The 10,403-nt window shown below is 42.6% G+C and overlaps 1 protein-coding gene across 1 annotated transcript; it reads right to left on the reverse strand.

Moving 5' to 3' along the window:
• Positions 1-4,147: 4,147 nt before the first annotated feature.
• Positions 4,148-7,691, reverse strand: LOC115169679 (transmembrane protein 275). Its single transcript, XM_029725560.1, has 2 exons — positions 6,991-7,691; positions 4,148-5,906 (listed from the first exon to the last, which is right to left on the reverse strand). The coding sequence occupies exon 2, from the start codon at positions 5,756-5,758 to the stop codon at positions 5,141-5,143; it is 618 nt and encodes a 205-aa protein (XP_029581420.1). The 5' UTR covers positions 5,759-5,906; positions 6,991-7,691; the 3' UTR covers positions 4,148-5,140.
• Between the last annotated feature and the right edge of the window lie 2,712 nt (positions 7,692-10,403).

Here is a 10,403-nt window from a genome sequence, read left to right on the forward strand (position 1 = left end):
GGAGAACCCTGGTTTATCATATCAAAACCGCCAGTTGGAGAACCCTGGTTTATCATATCAAAACCGCCAGTTGGAGAACCCTGGTTTATCATATCAAAACCGCCAGTTGTAGAACCCTGGTTTATCATATCAAAACCGCCAGTTGGAGAACCCTGGTTTATCATATCAAAACCGCCAGTTGGAGAACCCTGGTTTATCATATCAAAACCGCCAGTTGGAGAACCCTGGTTTATCATATCAAAACCGCCAGTTGGAGAACCCTGGTTTATCATATCAAAACCGCCAGTTGGAGAACCCTGGTTTATCATATCAAAACCGCCAGTTGGAGAACCCTGGTTTATCATATCAAAAGCCACAGTTGATAGAAAGCCTAGGGGTGTCTACAAATAAGGCTCATTATCACAGAGTGAAGTGTTGAAAGTGGGGAAGACTAACTGTTCTTTGAAGTGGTTCTGATAGGGCCAAATCAGCCCAATCCACTTATCAGTGCAGTGGCTATAGTTTATTCGGAAAGTAGGCCACTCAAAAACCCATGCAGCATCCTAAAGGGCTTCATCCAAAATGTATTTACAACAAGATCTCCTTATGAACAATTGATATAGCAAGATGTTAATGCAATCTTGGTGTGATTTGTGAAATCTATTGAGATAAGCAACTACTATGTTGTTTAAGCAGTGGTTACTGATGAAAACATGCTGTGAATGATGGGGATATTAGACCCCTGTGCTTTAGTGCAAAAAGAGACACGTTGCTAACATATGCAACATCAACCATGATCATTATCACTGTGGTCAGAGATCCTGTGCAAGTGCATCATGGCATACATTTGTGCTAGAAAGTTTGTGCATGGTCAGACCCACTTTCACTTAGTCTGCATAGTCACACACACACACACACACACACACACACACACACACACACACACACCTTATGCTCTGCTGACATCTACTGGCTCTATTGGACATTACACTGTTACATAACGTGAGAACAAAGGACCCATTTGGAAGCACTACCATCCTCTGGTGGTAGTCAGTATACATGCAGACAGAGACAGAATGAGGAGAAGCCATATTGGTCTCAAGCTATCGAGCCTGTGTCTACCTATGACTCTGGTTCAAAATGTCAGTGATACTAGCATGTCACCCGGGCAGAATCTTGCATGGAGATAGTTCTTTCTCAATGGAATCTTACTGAAATATATTAGGATGTCAAAATGTCACTATGGACAATACTTCATGTTTACAGTTGAAATCGCAGAATACTGGTTTCTGTTGACATTCGAAAGAAATGTTTCCAGGCTGATAACACAAGTATTTTGCTCACCATTCTTGATGGAAATGTTCTATGCTCTTTTAAATGCTTAGTCACTCTTTCAAGCTCTGAAGGTTGATGCTATTTGCCAACCTGGTACAGCGAGGGTGAGTCTCTGCAAACGCAGTCTCAGCTTCCTGATCTTTTACATCATCTACATCAGGGGTACTCAACTCTTACCCTACGAGGTCTGGAGCCTGCTGGTTTTTTGTTCTACCTGATAATTAATTGCACACACCTGATGTCCCAGGTCTAAATCAGTCCCTGATTAGAGGGGAACAATGAAACAATGCAGTGGATCTGGCTTTGAGGTCCAGAGTTGAGTTTGAGGGATCTACATGATAGGAGTGATCCTGGTGTTTGGTGTGGCCCCTTTGGTGGTCAGTCTGTTTCAGTCTAATCAAACAGCTGAGGAAGCTCTGGAGACAGTTCTTAAAGTTCACCAGCAGGGGGAAGAGAAGAAAGGGCATGTGGTTGCCTCTCCCAAATGACCAGCTCCCAAGTACTGCAAAGGCGCACAGACATCAGAGGTGGTCAGAGGTGCCCTAGCATCTACAGTGGCCCCATCTCTGTGCTGTACCTTAACCAGACAGAGGACCAAGACACTAAGGAAGAGGCTGGACCTGGACACATAGCTTGAACAAAGACACAGTCACAGACCAAGACACAGCAAATGACTGGACCATGTATAGTCTGACAAGGATGTAAACCAGAAGGGACATGGAGATGTCTTCACCTCAAGGAACCCCAAAGACAGTATGAAAAGAGCCACCGTTTCACAGACAACCAGTCATCCCAGCAGAAGCAAGAACAGACGCAGCCGCAGTCACCGGTGACGTGCAAACAGCCACCACCTGTGCATCCATCAGAGGATTTTTTTTTTGCACATCTTTTGAGAAATATTTTTTCATGCAGTTTACTGCAACAAACTCTCTTTGTGATCCATTTTATGAGCATTTATTTTATTGATATTTTAGTAGTATCACATGTATTGTTATCAAATTAAGTAAATTTAATTTTCAAAAAAATAATACATTGTTAAATATGTTATCAAAACAGAGTACATTTTGAAATACATGGCCAACATAGATAGTTTACATACATCTTGACACTACACACATTTACAACAAGCCCACTCCCTGGAGGGGGAGTTGACTTTCCTCACATGAAATACAAATATTAGTCTATGTCAAAATACTTGGCTGGGACATGGTAAACCCTAGTTCAAATCAAACTTTTTGTCACATGCGCCAAATACAACAGGTGTAGACCTTACCGTGAAATGCTACTTACAAGCCCTTAACCAACAATGCAGTTCAAGAAAGAAGTTGTTTATTCTGTATAGAAAATCAAAGCATGTTCAATCTTTTGAATCAATATTAAAGCAGTTTGGATCTTGGTGTGATGTCCATGTTAGACATAGGGCTATACCTAACGGAACATGTCAAACATTTTCGACTTCATATTAATCATGTCCAGCACTACTCCAACATCAACATAGTGGCAAGAAAAAGTATGTGAACCTTTTGGAATTACCTGGATTTCAGCATAAATGTCATAAAATTTGATCTGATCTTCATAGACAAACACAGAGTGCTTAAACTAATAACACACAAATTATATTGAATATATAATTTAACCATTCACAGTGTAGGTTGGGAAAAGTATGTAAACCCCTAGGCTAATGACATTTCCAAAAGCTAATTGGAGTCAGGAGTCAGCTAACCAATGAGACGAGATTGGAGATGTTGGTTAGAGCTGCCCTGCACTATAAAAAAAAACTCACAAAATTTGAGTTTGCTATTCACAAGAAGCATTGCTTGACGTGAACCATGCCTCAAACAAAAGAGAGCGCAGAAGACCTAAGATTAAGAATTGTTGACTTGCAAAAAGCTGGAAAGGATTACAAAAGTATCTCTAAAATCCTTGATGTTCATCAGTCAACGGTAAGACAAATTGTCTGTAAATGGAGAAAGTTCTGCACTGTTGCTACTCTCCCTAGGAGTGGCCGTCCTGCAAAGATGACTGCAAAAGCACAGTGCAGAATGCTCAATGAGGTTAAGAAAAATCCTAGAGTGTCAGCTAAAGACTTACAGAATTCTCTGGAACATGCTATCTCTGTTGACGAGTCTATGAAACGTAAAACACTAAACAAGAATGGTGTTCATGGGAGGACACCATGGAAGAAGCCACTGCTGTCCAAAAAAATAATTGCTGCACGTCTGAAGTTCGCAAAAGAACACCTGGATGTTCCACAGCGCTACTGGCAAAATATTCTGTGGACAGATGAAACTACAGTTGAGTTGTTTAGAAGGAACACACAACTGTGGAGAAAAAAGGCACAGCACACCAACATCAAAACCTCATCCCAACTGTAAAGTATGGTGGAGCATCATGGTTTGGGGCTGCTTTGCTGCCTCAGGGCCTGGACAGCTTGCTATCAGACGGAAAAATGAAATCCCAAGTTTATCAAGACATTTGGCAGGAGAATGTAAGGCTGTGTCCTCCAATTGAAGCTCAACCGAAGTTGGGTGATGCAACAGGACAACAACCCAAAAGACAGAAGTAAATCAACAACAGAATGGTTTCAACAGAAGAAAATATACCTTGAGTGTCAGAGTTCTGACCTCAAGCTGATTTAAAATGCGGAGGCATGACCTCGAGCGGTTCACACCAGACATCCCAAGAATATTGCTGAACTGAAACAGTTTCGTAAAGTGGTCCAAAATTCCTCCTGGCCGTTGTGCAGGTCTGATCCGCAACTACAGAAAACGTTGGTTGAGTTGATTGCTGCCAAAGGAGGGTCAACCAGTTATTAAATCCAAGGGTTCACATACTTTTTACACCCTACACTGTGAATGTTTACAAGGTGTATTCAATAAAGACATGAACGTATAATTGTTTGTGTTATCAGTTTAAGCAGACGGTTTGTTTATTGTTGTTACTTTTATGACCAATTTATGCAGAAATCCAGGTAATTCCAAAGGGTTCACATACATTTTCTTGCCACTGTATGTGAAAATGGCGCATTTCTATGTTTGTAGTAAAAATTCTGATTCCAAAAAACAAATCACTTGCGACCCAGTTTTGGCCCGCAGGCCACTTGTTGCCAACCACTGATGTACACTGCATGTCATCCATAATGTTTTGTCTGTAGAAACAATTGAGGAAAAATGTATATTAGTCCTCTGTTGCTGATCCTTTCAGTTGAGATTGTATTGCAAAGAAATCTTGCGAATCTTTGCATCTAATTTAAGACCAAAGCAGCACATACTGTAATGTCAAACATCACTAAGTATTTAAATGATAGCATTAAACTCATTTCCATTTTGTGTCAAACCTTTCAGTTCTGGCAACAACCACAAAGTTGCTTCAGAGTAATTGGCTGAAATGTCAATCACTGAGGTCCAGACGGTCTAAGAAAAGGGACACATCCCTTTGTTTTACCACTCAGAAATGCCACAGAGAAAACGCTTCAATTCTCTCATTCTGCTTTCCGATTAGAAACTGCTTATAATGCCCCATGCATGTTAAGAGAGGATTCTAAAGAGAACAGTTCTGAGGAGGTAGTAACATCAATTCCAACGAAACTGTCACCCACGTTCCTTCAACGTTGAATTGCATGCTAATTACTGGTTGGCTGCTGGAAAAAACAAATGCAATACAACTCTGATAGCTTGTCATAAACATGTAAAATGGCACTTCACAAAATGGCTAGACACACTGAAACACTGTCTGAATATCATCAATCCTAGTTCATATTTACATAGTTTTGCATCAGTCCCCTGGGGCAGGAGGCTCTTGCTACAGTGCATTAGTCAGGGCTGTGCTAGGTGGCCATATCATCACGTGGCAGGTTGAGCCTCACAGCCCCTCCCCCGGCCGAGGAGGCGGAGTAGTAGGCCGTGGCGGAGGTGGGGCCATTGGTCTCCATGGTGAAGAGCTTGCAGGTCCCTGGGGGGGCGGGGTCAGGAGGAGCATCCCGTTCGGGGCTGGACGCCCGTGATGACCCCGGTGAGGCCGAGGGGCTGAGCTGTACCGCCGTGGTGTCCTGCAACGTGTGCTCACTCGTTTCGATCTCAAACGTTGCTCCCCCGGCTAAACCTCCGCGCCCCGTCATCCCCATGCTCCTCCCGCCCACCTTCGACCTCCGGGAGCCCTGGGCGGGGGGCAGGCGGCTGCAGACACAGCACGCCCCGAAGAAAGAGAAGGCCACCAGGAGCAGGATGGGCCCTATGATGATGGGAGGGTTGGCAGAGGGCACCAAGGTGCTGAAGGCGAATGCCCCCACCAGGGTGATGTTGATGCCTGCCAGCATGATGCACAGGCCGCATGCGCAGCACAACGCCGGGGAGGGCAGGCCATGGGGGCGGGACTTCCTCTTCTTCTTCTTTGGTTCCTGCTTCTTGGGCACAGGAGTGCTCGAACTCCTGTCAGTGACGACCATCTCTTCTTCTGCACCTCAAGGCTGCTTTGTCTCTCCGTCTTTTCTTCTCTCTATATATCTATCGTTCAGCCAGGACTGTTCCCCTTGGCAACAGACCACCGAGGGAGGCCATGGCTGTGCTGGTTGATTGTTCACAGTGTAAAAGCTCCTGAATCAGAGTAGGAAATATAAATGTTTAAGCTGAATGTGTTTTCAGTTATACAAGTTTCTAAGGTGGAAATAACAGACAAGGACATGCAGAACTCATGTTCAATGATGGTTGTAATTCATGCACCATAGTGATTCAATGATGATTGTAGTTTATGTATGACATTATGATGATAATTCTAGCCTTGGTCTGAGCACTAAAACACAATTAGAATGCTATCAAGAGGCCCATCAAGAGGCCTTGGTGAGAAAGCTCATGTCATGCTTCACTTGACCAAGGCTTTGGCTCATATAACACTAAATACTCCCCCGCAACTCCTCCAGTTCACACATTTCATTTTTGGGCCTGCTTCACTGCACATTACACTAGTATGGCCTATGGCCCTAATTCAACAACATAGATAACGTGTGACAAACCTATACGCTAATGGTAAACGATCATTTGCTGGAGCCAAGTACGCATGCATGAATATTTATTGTTCATGAATATCTAAAATTATAATATGTGTGTTGAGGGAAATAATAAATATTGAAATGAAAGGTTATGCAGTGTGCATGGGTGCAGAAGAGGTGGCAGGGTATTAGCAAGGTATTGATTGACCAGTGACTAAATTGTCAGTGAACTTGGGAAAGGACAGCCTAGTGTACATACCAATATTACCTCTTAAAATGATGATCATACTGAATGATTACATTACTTGTCTTTTGAAGTATTTTAAATAGATATTGTATAAAATATACAATATTGTGTGTAAATGTACTAAACAGTGACTGCATTCATTCAAGGCTGGTGGGTGAATAAGGTTTTAATTGCTGAGTAGCAACCAGAAACGACACCCTTTTCATTCATCATCATACATACACCCCCTAAAATGAAAGAATCAGTTATAACCCGCATAATGGTTATTTTAGTTATCTAGCCTATTGCTGCAGGAAAATGAAATGGCATGTTTGGTATAGCCTTTCCCGAGCTTGGGAATTGAGCATTTTTGTAGAATGCGCGCAGGCATCAAATTCATCCTTGTACTGAACTGTTGCATATAACGTTAACGTTCAAATTCATTGATTTCAGAGATTCATCTTACCTTCTGTGCTGATGTTCTGAATAGTTGAAGGTTCCTTTAGAATTAGCCTACATCTCCAATACGCATTTTCATACCAAATTCCATTCGCATACGGATGGTCAGGTTAGAACTACGTGTATATGCCGATGAGTTGATTTTCAGATAGAGCACCTCATAGTGTGCCAATCAATAGTAAATATTACAACCATGGCCGGTGGACGTAGTTAGGGCATCTGTGAGAGAGGCTCATTCAGGTGAAGGCGTTGCTCTTCTTGACATATGGACGCTTGTTGTGTCCACGTGACTGTGCAGTCGGATACATGAAGCCTATACAATTCTAGGATACATAAACCTTTCTTACATAAGACCTGTCCAAATATTGTCATAATCTTCTTTACTCAAGAGCTTCTCTTCAGAGAAAATAACAATGAGTGCGTTTCCATAATCCCGCCAGTCTTGTGATTGACAATACATGCTTTTGATGGGTATATAACAAGTAGGTTGTTTGCACAGCGCATCGAGACGTCCCCCTCTCCTCACTGGGTACCACAATATGTATGTGTGATAATGAGCATCTTGCGTCCATACAACACCACTATGATATACACTGCTCCACGTGGTGTACAGGAGGTGGAGCGGTGAGTGTCTGATGAAAGAGCATCGGGGGGAGGCTAGCGGACTCTGGACAGCTCCCGGAGCTGGAACAAGCTACGCAAAGCTATTACATTATTGAACATATTGCAGGTAGGCTTTGCAGGTAGGCTTCATTTGTTGATCATGCATGAACAAATAAACCTGGTCTTAGATCAGTGGCATATATTCCTGGATGCCCAGGGATTCTAGGCTATCCCCCAAAAATACGAAGAAAAAAATATACAAAATAATGTATCCTTCTTCTTTCTGTGTTTCATAAACGTCCTTCAATTCGCAAGAGAGCATCCAAGCGAATACTTTGTATGTGTAGCCCATCTATGCTGTCTGGTCAGAAAGAGTATGACATTGTTGCCGCCCTTAGCATTCAATGCAAAGGAAGCCAGCAAGCATTTGGCCTCCCTCAATAAAAAAGGTATAAAATAATAGGCAATCAGCTAAACTGAGAGAGCTCAGCTATGAATGGTTCTGGTACACCAAAAAAAGTGTAAAGTGAAGCCAGTTTGGATTTGGCTTCACACCAATCATATCACATTAGAAGCCAAACGTCACTGACAGAAAACTTGAATTGTTGCATTTCGTTGTGTAGTTGTCCTCCTGTGGCTAGCAAGCTAGCTACAGTGGTCCCTCCTTTAAAAGTTGCGAGCTTTCACCGGGGGACTTAAAGTTACCCAGCGTCACGGCTTCATTGCTTTAGACCACCACAAGGGGGAGTTAGAGCACTCATTATGCATTTATGTCCCAAGGTTTTTATATGACCAATCATATCGAGTGGTTACAATTACGAATTTTGACGCGAGCCACCCTTGCCTTGTGTCATTCTTCAACAAAGATGGCTGACAAAACATTACGGTGGAACCAGATGTAAGTTGTTATAATATCATGTATCTCTTTTTATTTTACCACTACAATCTGTTCGTCTGACAAAACTGGAAAAAAAACAACTTGTGTAGAAAGTAAACATCCGCACCTCGATGGTGTCAACTGTGCTTATGTCTGCGTAATGAAAAAGTAGGGAAAAAATAAAAACGTATATTTCTGGTCTTGCAATCGATGACAAACGAGCTCACTGCCAGACTTACATAATTACAAAGAGGAAATTCTCCTGATTAAAATGGTGACCATGTAACAGTTCTGTTTCCGTCCCGCTCCTCACCCCTACCTGGGCTTGAACCAGGGACTCTCTGCACACAGACAACAGCCAACCTTGAAGCATCGTTACCCAAAAGCCTACTATGTACACGGATTTCAGAGCACTCTCGTCTGAGTGTACCAGAGCGCAGAATAATTACTTTACGTGCGCTCTGGATAATTACTTTACAAATGCTCATCACCGGTTGAATATGGCCAGTGTCAGTGAACGTCGGAAAAAAGCATAATTAAATTGTTTCCAGCAGCACAGTTACAGTCACCAACGCTCTGGTTAACACTAAAACTGCCTTACCAGATCTGCTAGGGCGAGTAAAACGATCAGAGAGGTCTCATTTGTGTCTGGAAGTAGCTAGCCAATGTTAGCTTGGGTGTTTGACTGCCGTTGTAAGGCCAGAATGCTCAAATCAACCCTACTCCTCGGCCCGAACGTCCAGTGTGCGCTCCGAGAGCGAAACGGTCTGAATTTACAAACTGACAATTTTTCTCTGAATGGAAACACCGTAATATTAATCTAATTAATTAAGCCAAATTTCCTAAAATCAATCCCATATACTATGTTATTACAAAAAAGGTTTTAAATTCTCTGCTAATGCCAATACGGAATACTATCAAATGCTTCTCAAAGATGCCCTCTGGTGGTCATAACTAGTGTAACTGATGTGAAATGGCGAGCTAGTTAGCGGTGGTGCGCGCTAATAGCGTTTCAATCGGCGACGTCACTTGCTCTGAGACCTTGAAGTAGTTGTTCCCCTTGCTCTGCAAGGGCCGTGGCTATTGTGGCGCGATGGGCAACAATGCTTTGTGGGTGTCAGTTGTTGATGTGTGCAGAGGGTCCTTGGTTCAAGCCCAGGTAGGGGTGAAGAGAGGGATGGAAGCTATACTGTTACACTTGCAGTAACAGAAGAAATAGCTGACAATTAAATGAAGTGCCATAGAATGCTGCAGGGTGTGCCACAACTTTTAAAGGAGGAACCACTGTACCTAAAATCATCCCTTTCCTAAATTAGCAATGGATGGAGATCGGGATTTGGACTTGTGGTTTTACTTAATTCTCTGTACTGACCAATGATTATGGTGATTCTGATCCAACCATAAATTCATACATTGTGCCCCTGGCCTGAGAGGATGGAAGTTCAACATATAGCTAGATCTAGTAACGTTAGGCTAATGTTAACTAGCTGGCCTGGCGCATCGTTGCCCATGTAAGGAAGTTAGGCTAGCAAGCAATCATTTTAGCCAGGTAACCTAGGACAACAAAAACTAAATGCTTGTATTGCAGAGTCATAGGCTGTTTAGGCAACATAAAAGAGGATGGCATTGGTGTTTCTCTACAAGTAGGGTGAGTCACCATGTTTTTTCTCCTTGCACCCATGCACCATCATATTTAGCTTATGTAGATTGGACAAAATAGTTTTTGGTATCTTTTAGTTGTTACTATATTAGACTAAGCATAGGTGATTAGATGATGCTGAAATGGTGCTGGAATAGTGGAGGCAGCGCCTGTTTCCTTTGCAACTTGCGGTAACTCTCTGTGGTTCTAAATCAATAGCTGTTTGGTTGTCCGAAAATGTCGGAAGCATTAACTTGCTTCACCATGCTCTGAAGGTCATGTAACTGTTTGTTGTATGCAG

This window comes from Salmo trutta, chromosome 31 (genome assembly GCF_901001165.1).
Source record: "Salmo trutta chromosome 31, fSalTru1.1, whole genome shotgun sequence".
Lineage (NCBI taxonomy): Eukaryota > Metazoa > Chordata > Actinopteri > Salmoniformes > Salmonidae > Salmo > Salmo trutta.

Bases quoted from the DNA above. Each gene is read 5' to 3' on its own strand.
- LOC115169679 (XM_029725560.1), bottom strand. From the start codon at position 5,758: ATGGTCGTCACTGACAGGAGTTCGAGCACTCCTGTGCCCAAGAAGCAG.